An 18,297-nucleotide genomic window follows, 5' to 3' on the forward strand; every position below is an offset into this window, starting at 1 on the left:
TGTGTTGAAAAAGCCAGAGGAGAGGAGCAGGTGGAAGCAACCCCTCTGGGGGATGTTGGGCCTGCAGCATGCTGCCCGGCAGGAGAGCTGCCCAAGAACTGTCCCAGAAAGAGCCCTGTGGGCATCATTCCTGTGTGGCTTTGACTCTATAAATGAATTTCTCTAGACAGCTGAAATGTTCGTCAAAGTGAAACACTGAATCACAGCTTTCTGTAATTCCACCATTTTCTCAGGCCTGAGAAGATGGATCCATGATTTCTCCTTTATTAGGTGGATCTTTTGAGTTCTTTCACAGGCCCCGTAACACCCATTCTACAGGGCTGCCACCTTGACCCTGGCCCACAGCTCCTCATCTGTGAACCAGATGAAATGTGCCTTAATTAGCGTCTTGTCTTCAACCTGTCCCCATCTTCAAGTCTAATGGCAAACTCTTACAGATGAACTGTCCTCAACAGCGTTTGACACATCACCTTGGTTTATACAATTTTGTTGTGGTTTCCGTCAGCTTGCAGAATAGAGTCTGAACATGCCAGTCATCACTGGGGTTTCTGGCTGGCACCTGGGGTATTTATCCACACTTGCCCACCTGACTGCCCCAGCACTGTGTCCTTGACACCTCTGTGTCTGTGCTCTCTCCACCGCAGGGACTGGACACGCTCGGCCTGCATGCCCTCTATTGCATCCACATCACATCCAGCCAAATCCCATGGAGCCACCGAGCCGGAACCTAACACTTTCTATCAGGGGTCAGCAAACCTTTTCTTTAAAGAAACAGTGAGTATGTATTCCAGGCTTTGTAGGCCACCCAGTCTGCTTCCCAGCTACTCCACTCTGCACTTAACGCAGGAAAGGAGCCGTAGGCAACATGTACAGAAATGGGTGGGGCTGGCTCTCCGTTAAACTTTATTTATGGACATGAGAATCTAAATTTCATGGGTCACATAATGCTATTCATCTTTTGATTTTTCCCAACCATTTAAAACCGTAAAAAGCATTTTTAGCTCATGGGCTGTACAGAAAGAAGCAGTGGCCACAGCAGACCTTAGTTGACTGACTCTTGCTTTATATGCATGCTGTTTGCTGATCCATACTCTCTTTTTTTACTTTTTAAAATTAAGGTGTAACTTACATTTAGTGCACCAATCTTAAAGAAACAGCCCAGTGAATGTTGACTTTTGTATATAACCATGCTACCATCACACAGATCAAGACACAAAACACTTCTAGCAGCCTAAGCTTCCTAAATGGTCCCTTCTAATCACACCGTAACAGAAGCCCAACCTCTTTTTGCTGCCAAAGCACTCTCCATGCTTCCTTTCACAGGCCTAGATAAAGTAATGGGGAAACGACCCTGTGTAATCTAAACTTTCACGGAGCAGAAAGAAATCCAGAAGACAAAGGCACATAAATGAAACTTCGGCTATCATTAACTACCACAACCACAGAAAAGAATGTCTTTTCTTTTCAAAGATGGGTGATACATGATTAGAAAAACTGAAAGGCAATGTGTTAGTACACATTCATTTTCCTGGCAGTCTCATGCTGACACTGCATTTCCTTACCTGGGTCAAGGTGAGCGTTGCCTGTCTGCAGGTGCTGCACTGTACCCTGAGTTTTCCCGGCTGCACTCTTTGACAGGGGCCTTTGCAATACACATAAAAGCTGTTGTAGATTGATCTACCTGCTGGAGAAGAAAAAGCAGAGGAAGTGGCTAATAATGCTGAATCTAAATTGAGACAAGAAACTCTTTAAAAGCTTGTTAGAGGCAAATTTTAAAACTCAGTCCTCAGGAACATTTTGAAACATGACTGGAATAAATATTCCAATGAGAATACAACAATTTAATTTAGAAAATCTAACTTTATGCTCCAAGAGTGAAATCTTTTCTCTCTCTTGCCAACAGCTCTGTGACTTACTCAGCAAAGTAAGCAGCCTACTGCCAAGAGAATCGGCCAAGTGTATCTGCAACACAGTAAAATCAAAGGCACTCTTTGCCGTGGAAGTTTTAAAAGATGACAGGAATTCTTTCAGGATGCTCCTGAATTCTATCTCATGCTTCTGAACACAGTTTTGAAGACTATAGATTTTTCCTCATAATATCTTATGTACAGAGAAAACCCAGCCCATTTACCATGATATAAATGATATGATCACAGTTTGCTGGGCTTCTAGGGATGACTTTCTAACTCACAGTCACACATAAATTAAGAAAAGAGGCCAACGCTGAGGAACTTTCAGAGACCAAGCAGCTATGTGCAGAAATGGATGGTTTGCATTTCATTTATGATCTCTCTACCTAGGCAAACACCATTCAAATAATACATTTTCAAGAGTAAAAGGTGAACAAACAACTAATTCAATAGTTCAATCTCAGATCATTTCTCTCAATTGTCACCACACAGGGATACTCTGTAAACTAGGGAAATTTAATCATCTTATACTTCCATATCTGTTAAGAATTAACTTTATTCAGAAGCACTTATCAGAAATACAACCTCCTTCCTGAATTTCTAAATTTTGAAAATTACTGAATAGTTTTTTCTTTTAATCCTTACCTGGGTGGATAATATAACAGATCATGACATAAAAGTTTCTTTGAAATTTTACTATGATCATCAAAGGCATCTAGAGATAACACTTTTTTTTAACACTTGGAATGAAAATCTTCAGCCTCACAAATGCATATGATCTATTAAAAACAACTAGAACAAAAATAATGAAAAAAAATGAGAGATTCTACAGTCCTTTGCAGCTTAGTTTCACAAATTTACAAAAAGAGCTTTTGCAAACGTATTGGATTATCATTTGTTTAGCTATCTTTGCTAATATTGCAGGTGACCATACTTTGCAAAACCTGAAGCACAACAAGGACGTAAAGTTTCATAGTTTTATCATTTGTTTGCAATATATTTTATAATTATTACTCTATAAAGATTAATATTTAGTTTCCAGTGGGAAATGGAAGATAAAATGTAAATACATGGTTATATTGATGTGAAAGTACTATTTTCTGACACTTCTGTGTAAGTTTAATGCCTTAATGTACAAGATATTCAAGTACATAAATATCACATTGCTGTTAGCAAACATAATAATGACATAAAATGTTTCATGTGTAATATAAATGCAGCATAGAACCATGTATTAATGTTATAGAAATATTTGTAACAACTGACTGAAATATCTGTAATATATAAGTAAATGTTAATGGAAATATTTGTAACATAAATATTTGCAACATGCAGAGTATCAAAAGATCACAAGAACTGTGATAATTCTGACGTGCACTAAGAAGCACTTAGTGAAGAAGGTAGGAACCTTTACTGTTAAAATCTTTATCAGCAATATGAACAAATCCAATTTCACAATTTTTATAACCTTTTGTAAAGGTCAAACAATAAAAAGAAAAAAGGAGGAAGAAAAGGAACAGGAAAAGCAAAAGCTTTGAAAGGGGAGTCAGGGCTGCAAACACGCTAGCATTGTTGAAAGAGCACATTAGCAAGAGTTTTACAATATTAAAAGAAGCATCTCAGAAATTGCAGGAAACTAAATGACTCTTCCCTCTCCCTTAAAGCAATAGTGATGTTTGCAATATTGTTTCAGCTAATGATATATCAACGCAGAATCTGAAAACTAAGGAACTTTTCCACCTCTGAATGCTACAACCTTCGCTAAAGTCCTTCAGAAGTTATTCAGAAAATACTGCATGCCAATGTCTGTGCCCTGGAAGCATACAAGATGACATGCAATCTATTACACACATTGCTTTCCAGACCCAGCCGCAAGTTGGGGATTAATAGCCAGTCTAAGGAAGATCAAGGTCAGGCCAGTCCTGGCTGCAGCACTTTTCAAGCTGTTGGCTCCACTTGGTCAAGCAGCTGGGGCATCAAGTGAATCTTGAGAGCCCCTCCAGAATGGCTTCCCTATTTATTTGCCTACACAACACAATTAAAAGTTGGCAAGGTTTTCTGTGTCATGCTGTGACCTGGACAGGCATGAAAACAAATAACACCCCGACAATCTTCTGGGCAAGGTTCCCATCGGCCTGGCTGAAGGGCCTAAAGTAGAAACTCTTGAATATGGAGTCACAACTCTTGGAGGAATGGCAAGGCAATTCCAAAAATGACCTGAGAAACCTTTCTCATGGTATGTAGATGTCTCTAGTCAATAGCATGAATCTCACCCTTTCACTTCTTCTTGGACCTTAAAATCGTTTTTCTCTCCTAATCAGCTCTTCTGTATGGCAGCTTCTTGATTATCCCAATAACTAAAGTAGCTTATGTTTGTGTTCATAAGAGTTTCCTCTTTTTGTAAGTTTTAAAACACAGAGAGAAATTTCAAAAATCGTACAAATCACATCCTTCATTGTAATTCTTCACTTGCAGACATTTCGCCATGTTTGGATTCCCTGTGTGTGTGTGTGTGTGTGCGTGTGTGTGTGCACATAGCTGTGTACACATAATCTACATGTATAAACTATTTGGTTGAAGGATCTGTAATAAAGTTTCTGACATCATGGTACTTCACCCCTAAATTCTTCAACATCCTAAAACTAGGGATGTTTTTCATATAAAACCATTTAGCTTTTTAAGTGATTTGGTTATTTTGGTAGTTCTATTCATAGACTAATCAGGTATATTTTAATTAGGTATTACAGACAACGACAGTGGTTTGCAAACTAATAAAAGATGACAATCAAAAATATTGGGGATTCTCTGGTCAAACCAATTTAGGTGGTGCTAAGTGAAGCCACATTAAACAAGTCCCCTGACCATAGCCCTTCTCAGAGCTGAGTGACTCTGTAAGAACCAAAGGATGAAGCACAGCACATCTCAAACTTCTGACCATAGACGCCTTCCTGGAATGCTGCATCGTGTGAAACTGTACTTCTCAGAAAAAAACAATTTAGAAAAAAAAAATCAGATGAAGGATTCAATCCACTTGTAGGGCTTGATTTATAGAAAGTGAAACTGCTCATGTTTATAAACCCAGATTTACCAAATTCTCCTGGATATCTGCCTATGGTCAAGTTCTTTCCTCCAACCCAAAACATTAACAAACTCATATAATTATTTTGTCATGTGCCAGAAGGTTAAGTCTACTCATGTAATGATTTTGCAAATAAAGCATGTTAATTTCATTCAGAAGTTTTTTTGTTTTTTTTCCTGCAGAGAAGTTAAAAAGAAAAGTGTACTGAGTTCAGGGCCCTTTTAAAGTGTGAGTCACTGTGGCCATTCAGAGGTCCACTGGCTTTCTACCATTCCTTAGCTTGAGAAGTCTATCTTTTTTTTTTCTTTTCTTTTTTTTTTTTTTTTTTTTTTTTTTTTTTTTGAGACAGAGACTCGCTCTGTTGCCCAGGCTGGAGTGGAATGGTGCAATCTTGGCTCACTGCAACTTCCTCCTCCCGGGTTCAAGTGATTCTGCTGCCTCAACCTCCCGAGTAGCTGGAACTACAGGTATGCACCACCACACCCAGCTAATTTTGGTATTTTTAGTAGAGACATGGCTTCACCATGTTGGCCTGGATGGTCTTGATCTCTTGACCTCGTGATCCGCCCACCTCAGCCTCCCAAAGTACTGGGACTACATGCCTGAGCGACCACGCCCGGCCAAGTCCATCTTCTTCTTTAGTTTTCTCTCACACTTTGCCTAACAGAACACTCAGTCAAATCTTCTCTTTTCCTTTCTTTTCTTGGTCAAAAAAGTTGCTGAAATAACAGTATTTACAACATATTGAATAGAGCCAATATTTGAAAACAGTATATTTTGTTTGGGATTTTTTAGAAACCAGCATAATCTTTAAAGTTATCATTTTTCTTTTATGTATTTTAGATAATAGACTTAAGGGTTGAAGACAGGATACTTAGGAAGAGTCATTCTGATTCTAATGGAAACTTTTCATTAACCTCAGAAGTTTCCATCACTAGTTGTCACCAAGAATTTAATTGCTTGGATAATTTGTTTTCTAGGTGGGGAGACAGTAATATTTAACATATTTCATACCTTGGTAAAATACTGTTCAGTATCAACATATCGTAAAAGAGCAAAACAGCAGGAACAGGACTGATTTTAAGTGATATTTGTCACATGAGCTATTAAAATATTAAGTAGAACAATGTCACCCAAGAGAACTCTCTGCAATGATGAAAATGTTCTCCATTTGCACTATCTCATATTAATATATATACACACACAGACACACACACACACATACACAGCATATGTAGCCATTAGCTACAACTACCTATGGAGAACTTGAAACTTGGTGAGGAATTACTCTCTGAGTTTTATTAATTTAAAGTAGTTTCAATTTAAATAGCTGTATGTGGGTAGCAGCTACCAAACTAGAGAGCACAGAAGAGAATTAAAAAACACTGGTGTGGCTGGCCCCCTCTTCAACTGACAATGCGGAGACTCACTGGGCAGTAAAACAGCTTGTTTTAATCTACACTCATATAAAAACAATGTTGGCCTGAGAGAAGGGGAAGGAAGAAGGTTTTACTCGTGGCACTGGGAGTAGGACAGAGGCAGGGGGGACCTCTGTAGTGCTAGAGGCAGAGCAAAGCTTCTCGCCATCATGTGCCCCTATTTCCTACACCAAGGGGATCCATTCTTGAGACGCACCTGGTCAGCAATGGCCCCATCTCCATTTCCATCACCACCTTTGAAATCTGACCCATATGCTCAAGGTACAGTTAGACTGGCACTTCTTGTATGATTTCTGCCCTTGATTTCCACTATCATATGATATTTCCCTAAAAATGACATCTAAGAGAAGGAAAGTAGCCAATGCAGTCTTGTCCTCTTTGAACAGCTGGCTTGCACCAACACCACAGAACCAGCTACTGATAAGGAGCTGCTGGCATGAGGCGTCCCCCCAGCCCATGTCCAAAGCCCCCCACATTGCCAAGCCTGGCTATTGGTGGTTTCAGCTCCTTCCCTCTTTCCTCCTTCTGACTATAGAGTTGTCCTTCTTTCTTACACATCAAGAATGCTGCTGCTGGTGTCAGTAGCTCCCATTTCTCAGTTACACCTGCCATATTCCCTCAGCTCAGCCCTGCTCCCTAGTCACACAAGGAGTCATCTCAGTTCTGGTGGAGCCCTGGAGTCTCCTGTGGAATAGATGCGTGGCCAGAGCTTCTGGACCCGGGACAGGGATCTGGTCAGAAGTAACAGCAGGGGCACAGAACCTTTTACCTCATCATCCGTCAAGATTCTTGCTATTGTATTTCTGGGCGCTGGCCTTCAGCAGGGCTTGACCACATTTGTTGGAATACACGTCTCCACAAGGACACAACCAAATGAGTAGAATCAGCACCACCTCTGATGTCCAGCAAGCGCTTCTTTACACATTATGGAGAGAGAACCCATTTTTCTTCATGTTAACTGAAGGTATTCATTAGTTCTAGTTTAACCAATATGTACAAAATTAGTCTAAAGAGGTTCCACATGAAATTCATCTGGAATGGACTTCCTGAATCACCTCTTCTAAGGACGCCTTGCTTTGGAGCATCAAAAAGATGGGGATCAGCCTGCCGCAATGGCTTAAGCCTGTAATCCCAGCACTTTGGGAGGCCGAGGCAGGCGGATCACAAGGTCAGGAGATCCAGACCATCCTGGCTAACACGATGAAACCCCTTCTCTACTAAAAATACAAAATGTTAGCCAGGCTTGGTGGCCGGACCCCTGTAGTCCCAGCTGCTTGGGAGGCTGAGGCAGGGGAATCGCTTGAACCTGGGAGGCGGAGGTTGAAGTGAGCTGAGATCCCATCACTGCACCCCAGCCTAGGTGACAGAGTGAGACTCTGTCCCCCCAGCCAAAAAAGAAAAAGATGGGGATAATGACCATTTCACCATTATACAGGTTACTGGGGGAAAAGTTGCTAAACTGGGCAGGTCAAACACAGAGGCTTCATTATCTCACTAGAAATCTCCCTCTAGGGAGCCACAGTTAGCACTCTCTGGAAAGGTCATGCAGCCAACCGATTCACTTGACCATCCTAACATCCCACTCACTGCGTGGCCCTGTGTGTGCCTATCTTTCCGTCTCACTATGTGAGTGGACCACTCTCTTCAGCTGGACACTTCCTTCCCTCCCCTTCTGAAGGCTCATGGTACCTCGTGTGCACACCACTGGCCCTCAATGCGCTCACCTTGACCTTTCTGTACCTGTCCAATCTTTTCTATGGATACAACCTCTCTGTATGTAACACTTCACTCTATTTCATATGCTCCAAATGGTTAGTAAAGTTCCCTGAACTCAATAAACACTCAATAGGTATTTGTGAGGTCAATAAATTCTCCCATATTTTTAATGGGGTGAAAACTGAAGTGAGTATGGTGGTGTCAGGGCAACAAATATAAAATAGAATGCAGCCATGATCATTCAATATCTAGAATATCTTTCTTACCAACCACACACCCTTTGAATTGTTGGGATATCATATTTGAAATCAGTAAAATTAAACATCAGAAAAATTACTTATTTAAGAACTAAAACAAAAAAATGTTTATATAGGACTTGGTATAACTGAACGTTAAGGAGAAAAAGTGAAATTCTAAGTTTACCAACAAGTAGAACTATTCTAAAGGAAGACAGTTATTACATGAACACTCTTCACTCCAATCCTTGTCCAACAGGTTATTGCACCCGACTGAATCAAACTGCCTGTTCCATGCTTTTAACGAGCCATAGTCTTAACTCCTGTGGAGTAATCAAGGTTATGCTATATTATAAACAGCTTCCAATTACATAACCATCCATCCAGTGAACGTACTTCTAAAAAATACTTCTAAAACATGCTTAGCAATCTCTAAGGAGACTCTGAACTTAAAAGTTATAACTTAATTCTCAAATTTTTGCTGAGGTTTTTAATTAACGTATCTGCACAATAATTTGATCTACTGAGGCAAAAACTGCTGATTAAATCTAATAACTTTTTCTGATTTTTTTGGTTGTTGTTGCCAATTTATTTTTTCATTTTTCACTCTGGAAATAATAACGAAATTTCGCATACCAAGACAAAACTGTAGAGTGAAGCAAAATTTAAGAATTAGGTTTAAATAAATAACAAAGTACAAAGCCAAAAAGAGTAAATGTAGTTGCTTTTTCTTTCAGAAATGGACACAGGCCAGGAAATGGGCACAGTTAAGGTGGTGCCAGGAAAGTCACAGCTTTCCAAAAGTTGAAATAACTCCATAATATAAATGTAGATGGAAGAAACCATCAATCCTGCAGATAATGCGTCCAGTTTCCTCACAATGACATCTCTATAGCCTGGGGTATGTCCATCTTGGCTTAAAGAGGCAGCACCTATGGGAAAACTGGCTAGCCATAAGTAGAAAGCTGAAACTGGATCCCTTCCTTACACCTTATACAAAAATTAATTCAAGATGGATTAAAGATTTAAATGTTAGACCTAAAACCATAAAAACCCTAGAATAAAACCTAGGCAATATCATTCAGGACACAGGCATGGGCAAGGACTTCATGACTGAAACACCAAAAGCAATGGCAACAAAAGCCAAAATTGACAAATGGGATCTCATTAAACTAAAGAGCTTCTGTGCAGCAGAAACTATCATCAGAGTGAACAGAAAACCTACAGAATGGGAGAAAATTTTTGCAATCTACCTATGTGACAAAAGGCTAATATCCAGAATCTGCAAAGAACTTAAACAAATTTACATAAAAAAAACAAGCAACCCCATCAAAAAGTGGGCAAAGGATATGAACAGACACTTCTCAAAAGAAGACATCTATGCAGCCAACAGACACATGAAAAAATGCTCATCATTACTGGTCATCAGAGAAATGTAAATCAAAACCACAGTGAGATACCATCTCACGCCAGATAGAATGGCAATCATTAAAAAGTCAGAAAACAACAGATGCTGGAGAGGACGTGGAGAAACAGGAATGCTTTTACATTGCTGGTGGAAGTGTAAACTAGTTCAACCATTGTGGAAGACAGTGCAGCGATTCCTCAAGGATCTAGAACTAGAAATACCATTTGACCCAGCCATCCCATTACTGGGTATATACACCCAAAGGATTATAAATCATGCTGCTAATAAAGACACATGCACATGTTTGTTTACTGCAGCACTATTCACAATAGCAAAGACTTGGAACCAACCCAAATATCCATCGATGATAGACTGGATTAAGAAAATGTGGCACATATACACTATGGAATACTATGCAGCCATAAAGAAGGATGAGTTAATGTCCTTTGTGGGGACGTGGATGAAGCTGGAAACCATCATTCTCAGCAAACTATCACAAGGACAGAAAACCAAACACTGCATGTTCTCACTCATAGGTGGGAATTGAACAATGAGAACACTTGGATGCAGGGTGGGGAACCTCACACACCAGGGCCTGTCAGGGGTTGGGGGGCTGGGGGAGGGATAGCATTAGGAGAAATACCTAATGTAAATGACGAGTTGATGAGTGCAGCAAACCAACATGGCATATGTATATGTATCAAACTGGTACGTTGTGCACATGTACCCTGTTACTTAAAGTATAATAATAAAAAATAAAATAAAATAAAATAAAGAGGCAGCACCTCTCTGGAGCCACGACCTCTATGTCAAACCCTGGCCTGGCCTTGTCACCTTTGGCAAATCAACTGACCCTCAATGCCTGTTCTCTCATCTGCAATACTGAGACAATAATAGTGTCTAACTCAATAGACTGTGGTAAGGATTTTAAAAATGATACTGGAGGTGAGGCACTTAGAACAATGTCTGCTATACAGGGAATGTTCAGCACATGTTGTTTATTTGTATTTGCTGCCAAAAAAAATTCTGAACTCAAGTTCCTCCCACGGATTCTTCAAGCTATAGGCATTTACTCCTCCTACTTCCTCAGGTGGCTACTTTCCTGCTTTTATAAATGTTGATTCTTAGACAGTATTTCCATCTTAAATCTAGTGCATTTTTGTAAGTAGAGGAAATATAAATCTTAAATAATTCTTTTTAAAATTACTTCATTCCCAACCAAATCCTTTACAATTAAATATTTAATAATATTATGGAACATAAACCCTGATGGAAAGTCCTGAAATTGATTTAAATTTTTCTAGAATCATATTTGTTTCTGTGAATCACTTTTTTATTATGAGGTAAGAGATACAGAGGTGGAGTGTAGAAAAGTTAGGAAGGAAAATAATAAATAATTATATGATCTAGTCTAGTTGATAAAATTTTCAAGTTGGCTAATATACTTTAAAAAAAAGTATTTCCAAAATAAAAGCTTTTTTTATTGTATGTTTGCGGAATGGTACTGAAGGGGATTCAATGCGTATTTCAAAATTTAATATGAATGGCAGACTTGTTAAATTTGTATCCACTCTTCTTTGAAAGGTAGGTACGATTGTCAGCATTTTATAACAAAGAAAACACAAGCTCATGGGTTGAGTGGTGTCCCCAAGACAGCACCTGGGGTCATCAGAGATTTGCAGGTAAGCCTTTCTGATTAGAAAGCACATGCTTTCCTTTTAACCACATGACAATAACCTTGAGTCAGATGGTGGACTTTACTAAATACTGTAGGGGACTGCTTCCATGGCTCTTGCAAAGTGGCATTTACACACAGGTCGGCAATTATGGACCAAGGCCAGCAGTCACTAACACCACTGCAGCTGGTGGCTCGCTACCCCCACATCCCTCATGCAATCAGTGCTAATGGCTTCATGGAAATTCCCATTAATGTTTTAAAGCACTGGCATTCAGTAAGAATGTGCAGGTACAGCAATTACCAATGAGGAAAATTAAGTCTCATTTTCAAAGATTACCACATGTTCTACAAATTGAATGTTATCGCAAGAAATGGAATCTATGGAATCACCTGAGAATCAATACAATTTCTTTATTTTTACAGAAGTAATACTTTTCTTGCTATTTAAAAAATAATTAAAAAAAATTTTTTAAAACGTTCTAAGTGTTAGAAAAACCTGTTAAGTAAATGAACCCTCAGAGGAATGTATTAATTAGAGAGTAGAGCAACTCGGTGTGAGCCTCCGAACTCCCACATTCTTTATTCATCTACAATAGCCAATATAATCAGTTTTGTATAAATATTTTATTTACGTATAATATTTCCTATTTTCACTGCTAACATTAAATAAACCTCTTACAAATTTTGATGCTTTAAACATCTTATTTCACCTGTACCAAATAAGACAAAACATTCAATGTTAAAAAATTTTGATCATTGCTATTATTGATTTCCAAAAGCTTTTGGTAGTGATTGAAATTCATAAAATCTCTACTACCTCTTAAAAGAGAAGAAGAAATATTATTCTCTAGTAGCATACTGATAAGTTAGAAACACATGGTGATGTCATCATGCTGGGGGGAAAACATAGATTTTTTTTTCCTTTAATCAAGACTGATAAGACTGTGAATTACATACTGTTCTAAAAGTCTGCACTGAAATAACTCCAGCTGAAACACTCTTCACTGGCACTGTGGGACCATGAAAGTCTTTCTATATCATGAGTACCTCAGTCAAAAGGTTTCCAGGAATCCATCTAAGACCTCACTCAGGGGCTGCCTCTCTCCTATCCTAAATACTCCTTGCTGTAAGTTCCCTTCAAGTTGAATGTCTGTAGCAGGCTGAGCTATCCCATCTTCCGCAGTGACTTCACCTGTTTAAGTCAGATCTCCCCTGAGATTTGAAGCTTCTCAAGGGCAAGTTTTATGTCAGTGGTTTCACTTCTATTCCCCACCCCTACCTTCAACCAAAAAGAATGTTGTACAAAGAAGACATTAAACTCCGTGAATGATCAAATAATTAAGAAGTTGGTGAGATTAAGCAAGCTCATTTAAACTCAACATTTTAAAAACACAGGAAGGTTGCTCCGCCTGTGCTACAAATTACAGTAATGTTTGTGTTTACTTCTGACATTGTCTCCGCCTAAAGAAGAAAAAAATCGGGCTTTGAGAATGCTGCAGAGTCACAGGCCGGCATGTATTCTTCATTGCCTCTAGAAAAGGTAAACTTTGAGAAATCTAAACATGCTTATATACAGTCAGGCATTGTTTAACAACAGGGATATATTCTGAGAAATGTGTCCTTAGGCAATTGTGGAATTGTGCAAACATCAGACTGTACTTACACACACCGAGATGGCATCACCTAGTACACAACTGGGCCCTATGGTACAGCCTGTTGCTCCTAGGCTATGAACCTGTACAGCATGTTACTGTACTGAATACTGCAGGCAACTGTAACACAGTGTTAAGTATTTGTATACCTAAACATACCTAAACATAGAAAAGGTAATGTGACATTATGAGGGCTATGATATGACTGGGTGATAGAAACTTTTTAACTCAATTAAAATCTTATGGGACCATTTTTTTTTTTTTTTTTAAATTATACTTTAGGGTTTTAGGGTACATGTGCACAATGTGCAGGTTTGTTACATATGTATCCATGTGCCATGTTGATTTCCTGCACCCATTAACTCGTCATTTAGCATTAGGTGTATCTCCTAATGCTGTCCCTCCACCCTCCCCCCCACCCCACAACAGTCCCCAGAGCGTGATGTTCCCCTTCCTGTGTCCATGAGTTCTCATTGTTCAATTCCCACCTATGAGTGAGAACATGCGGTGTTTGGTTTTTTGTCCTTGCGATAGTTTACTGAGAATGATGTTTTCCAGTTTCATCCATGTCCCCACAAAGGACACGAACTCATCATTTTTTATGGCTGCATAGTATTCCATGGTGTATATGTGCCACATTTTCTTAATCCAGTCTATCGTTGTTGGACATTTGGGTTGGTTCCAACTCTTTGCTATTGTGAATAGTGCCACAATAAACATACGTGTGCATGTGTCTTTATAGCAGCATGATTTATAGTCCTTTGGGTATATACCCAGTAATGGGATGGCTGGGTCAAATGGTATTTCTAGTTCTAGATCCCTGAGGAATCGCCACCCTGACTTCCACAATGGTTGAACTAGTTTACAGTCCCACCAACAGTGTAAAAGTGTTCCTATTTCTCCACATCCTCTCCAGCACCTGTTGTTTCCTGATTTTTTAATGATGGCCATTCTAACTGGTGTGAGATGGTATCTCACTGTGGTTTTGATTTGCATTTCTCTGATGGCCAGTGATGAGGAGCATTTCTTCATGTGTTTTTTGGCTGCATAAATGTCTGCTTTTGAGAAGTGTCTGTTCATGTCCTCTGCCCACTTTTTGATGGGGTTGTTTGTTTTTTTCTTGTAAATTTGTTTGAGTTCATTGTAGATTCTGGATATTAGCCCTTTGTCAGATGAGTAGGTTGCAAAAATTTTCTCCCATTGTGTAGGTTGCCTGTTCACTCTGATGATAGTTTCTTTTGCTGTGCAGAAGCTCTTTAGTTTAATGAGATCCCATTTGTCGATTTTGACCATTTTTATATATGTGGTCCATCCTTGACTGAATGTCTTTATGTGGTGCATGACTATATTAGCAGTCAATAGGAAAAAAATGAAGATATAAACTGATAATTTATCAGGCAGTATCTAGCTTTCTAAATGTACTTAAATCTTGTCTGTAAAAAGGATCAGGTTGGTTGGGGAAAGGGAGAATGATGGTTAGAAAGTGGGGTGGTGGTCCTAAGGAAACAGAAGAATATTAAAAACCTATCAAGATGCCATCTATCAATAATGTTAACAACAAATATTGAGGGAAATCTCACGTGCACTCAACACTAGTAGTTTGTGAGAAAATAATAAAATAATCAAGACAAGCCTCCCTTTAACAGTTTTCAAATCCTCGAATGACACTGAGATGTATTCCGAAACACCGTGAAGGGTATTTCACAATGCATACACGACTGGGAAGGAGCCTAGCATGCTTACAATAGTAAAACGATGCTGGGCACAGTGGCTTATGGCTGTCATCCCAGCAGTTTGGGAGGCTGAGACAAGTTGAACTTGAGCTCAGGAGTTCGAGATCAGCTGAGGCAGCATAGTGAGACTTCATCTCTACAAAAAATAAGCAAAAAAAATAGCTGAATGTGGTGGCACACGCCTGTACCTCCAGCTAGGAATAGCTAGGAGGCTGAGGTGGGAGTACTGCTTGAGCCCTGGAGGTCAAGCCTGCAGTGAGCTAACATGGTGTTATTGCACTCCAGCCTGGGCTACAGAATGACACCCTGCCTTAAAAAAATAAAAACAAATAAATATATATATATATATATATTTTTGTGTAGAATTATTACTATAGTAAAAATATTTCAAAATATATATTTATATACACACACACATATGAATAGTGAGAAGTAAATCCATATGCAGTTTTATAATAGAGTCTTACATTGAAAGTTCTTTGAGGTCCTGTTCTGGAATTATTCTAGCTTCACTTTCCCATGATCCTGTGTTCTATCCAGGTGCATCCACTCATATACCCTTAGGAGGCCAGAAGGCAGCCATGCACCCTAGATCAAAAAGTGTTGGCTCAATGCTGTTAGGCGGTGACCCCGGACACATCCCCTATCTTTCTGGAGCTTGGTTCAGGTCTCAGACGTACAGCATACACACATGAACACCAAGGTGCCAGGAGACACTGTAGGAAGACCTTCAAAGGGGAACAGATCAAACAAATAGGCACCTGCAGGAAGGGAAGGGAAGTTTAGAGGTGGGGCCAATTCAACACCCAGAGTTCTGTGGCTTCCAATTGCATGCACTTTGTTTCAGCTGTACCATCTTAAACTTTTGTATCTCCAGTACCCTAGGTTTTGAACAGCAGAATCATGGTTCCCATAGAGAGTCAAGACAGAAACCACAGCACAGACTGCCTCCTCTCCTTTCTTCAGGGTTGGATGGTTCTCTTTGTGTAGTTGGTTGGGGTTGGCAGCCACTGGTCACCTGTGGCTCTGAGCACATGAAAGGTGGTTCCTGAAACTAAGAAACTCACTTTTAAATCTTATTTACATTTGTTTAATTTAAATTTAAACAGCCAGTTCTGTCCAGTGGTTATCCAAATTTGGGCAACACAGGTCTAAGGGAATGAATTCCTTCTTGACACAGATTGAAGGTTCCAGGGAAGTTACTTGTATATTTGTAGACTTTTATCCAGTACATACGCAAATAATTTCTGTCCAGTGAAACAGATAACATCCAAAATGTGTGGCCTGGTGAAAATTTCTTAGTTGATAGATAGATAGAAAGATAGATCCCTAATTTCTCCAGGCTCTCTGAATTTGTCATGGTATCTTATGATGTCCCTCATTCATCAAAAGATTAAATAAAACTTTTTACATGTGTTCACTTTATATTTGCTTTATAATTTTACCTTTTGTAAATTATACTTTAGGGTCTTATTTTTAAGGAGAGAGAAGATTGTTAAGGCTCCAGTTTGGGGTTGTCTCTCAATAAGTAAGCAATATTCACCTTTCTTCCTTATCCTTTATCCCTGCTAACAGCATCTAGGAATCCTTATTTCATCCTACTTCCCCATCCGCAACCTTATTGGGCCCAGAAATACCACTTCCTCTAGGAAGTCTTACTTAATTCCTCCATTTAATGTAAATCCCCTCCCCCTAAATGCCCATTACATTTTAGTTACATCATTCTTAGGGGTCATAAGCTAAATTCTATCTCACAATATCCCATAGATAATTTTATCTCCCCTACCAGGCTTTAAATTCTTTTGAAGGTGAAGGCTACATTTTATTGCATTCTCCCTGGTGTTGATGAATAAAAACGGTAAATATTATGTGCAGGAACCAAATAACTAGACTTGAAACTAATGGTGTGGTATAAAAAAGTCTTTTAGCTTGCAAAAGATAAAATCACAATCAACTGGCCTTATAATAACTTAATCTCTGTGACAATATAATGAGGAATGTTCTTCCAGGCCTATTAAAATGACATGCAATTTGATAATTATTTTTACAGTGTCAGGATTCTAAACTAAATGTTTCTCAGCTTCTGTTACTTGGTGATACTAAATGAATGTTGTCAACAGATTAAATGTAAATTGGTTATAAATCTTCATTTAACCACATCATGCAGGGAAGTTTACATTACAGCCACCATGTTTGTGTCATCATTAAGAAAATGGAGAGTCTTATTTTAATAGTATTAAGACTATTGAAATTATTGTTTATTCTATCTAATTGGCTTTGGAGTTGAGGATGAAGCTTTTGGTGGGCATCACTGAATACAGGAGCAAAGCTGAAATAAAAATGAGAGGCATGTCGGGCAGTGGCTCACGCCTGTAATCCCAGCACTTTGGGAGGCCAAGGTCAGTGGATCACGAGGTCAGGAGTTCAAGACCAGCCTGGCCAACATGGTGAAACCCCACCTCTACTAAAAATACAAAAATTGGCTGGCATGGTGGCACGTGCCTGTAATCCCAGCTACTCAGGAGACTGAGGCAGGAGAATTGCTTGAACTGGGACCTGGGAGGCGGAGATAGCAGTGAGCGAGATCACGCCACTGCACTCCAGCCTGCGCTACAGAGTGAGACTCTGTCTCAAAAAAACTGAAGGGCAACGAACTTAAACCCTTCTGGACCCCAAATGGACAAACGGACAGGATGGGCAATAGCTGTGGCCACCAACTGCAGGAAACACTATCATTGTCTGAAAGGCTATCTTCACTTTCTAACTAGATTTTCCAAACTAATTAAACAATCTAATTTCAGTAAAAAGTCCTTCTTTTAAAAACCCAGTTTGCCTGGCTTTTTCAGGAAATGATCTATGGTTTGATCACCTGTCCGAACCATCTGGTGGTAGGAATGTGATCTAGTTAGACTCTCACAGACGGTGTCTGGGAATCTCCATCATTGGGCTTTAATGTTAAAGCCACACGGCCACACAGCCAGGACACTTTGATGAACAGCCGCTCACGGACACAGTGAGGCCATCATGAGATGATGAGACCAGGTTGTATTACAATGATTTTGACAGCCAGCAAAATGATATTTAAAAATGAAATCTTTCTTTTGGTTCTGTATTTGAAGTAAGGAAAATCACTTTGGGGGTAAAACCTGGGTTTTGGAAGAAACTGATACTTCTTATTAGGTTTAATTTACCTGGCAGTAATAATTAGGACATGATAATTATACCAGGTGAAGCCTGCAATAGACTTAGTTCTACTTTAATACTTAATTGATACATTGCAAACACCATGATTTTCAGTGTACAGACAAATATAGTATTCTTGTATAAATGTATATGCTCAACTAATGCAGCTATTCTACAACTGAAGAATCTTTCCTTAATCAAGGAAAATGATTCATATCAGAAAAACTGTAAAAAGCCCCTCTTGACACATTCTCCATGTGCTG

General features: G+C 39.2%; 1 protein-coding gene across 13 annotated transcripts in view; it reads right to left on the reverse strand.

Moving 5' to 3' along the window:
* PRKN (parkin RBR E3 ubiquitin protein ligase) overlaps positions 1-18,297 on the reverse strand; it is a 1,390,810-nt gene that overhangs the window by 870,583 nt on the left and 501,930 nt on the right. For 12 of the 13 annotated variants that reach the window (XM_055269079.2, XM_055269069.2, XM_055269055.2 and 9 more), the window contains one exon: positions 1,563-1,684. The exons of the other annotated variant lie outside the window; for it this stretch is intronic. In XM_055269079.2, coding sequence (XP_055125054.1) covers positions 1,563-1,684 — 122 coding nt within the window. The remainder of the gene's footprint in view (positions 1-1,562; positions 1,685-18,297) is intronic. 13 annotated transcript variants of the gene reach the window in all.

This window comes from Symphalangus syndactylus, chromosome 2 (genome assembly GCF_028878055.3).
Source record: "Symphalangus syndactylus isolate Jambi chromosome 2, NHGRI_mSymSyn1-v2.1_pri, whole genome shotgun sequence".
Taxonomy (NCBI): Eukaryota; Metazoa; Chordata; class Mammalia; order Primates; family Hylobatidae; genus Symphalangus; species Symphalangus syndactylus.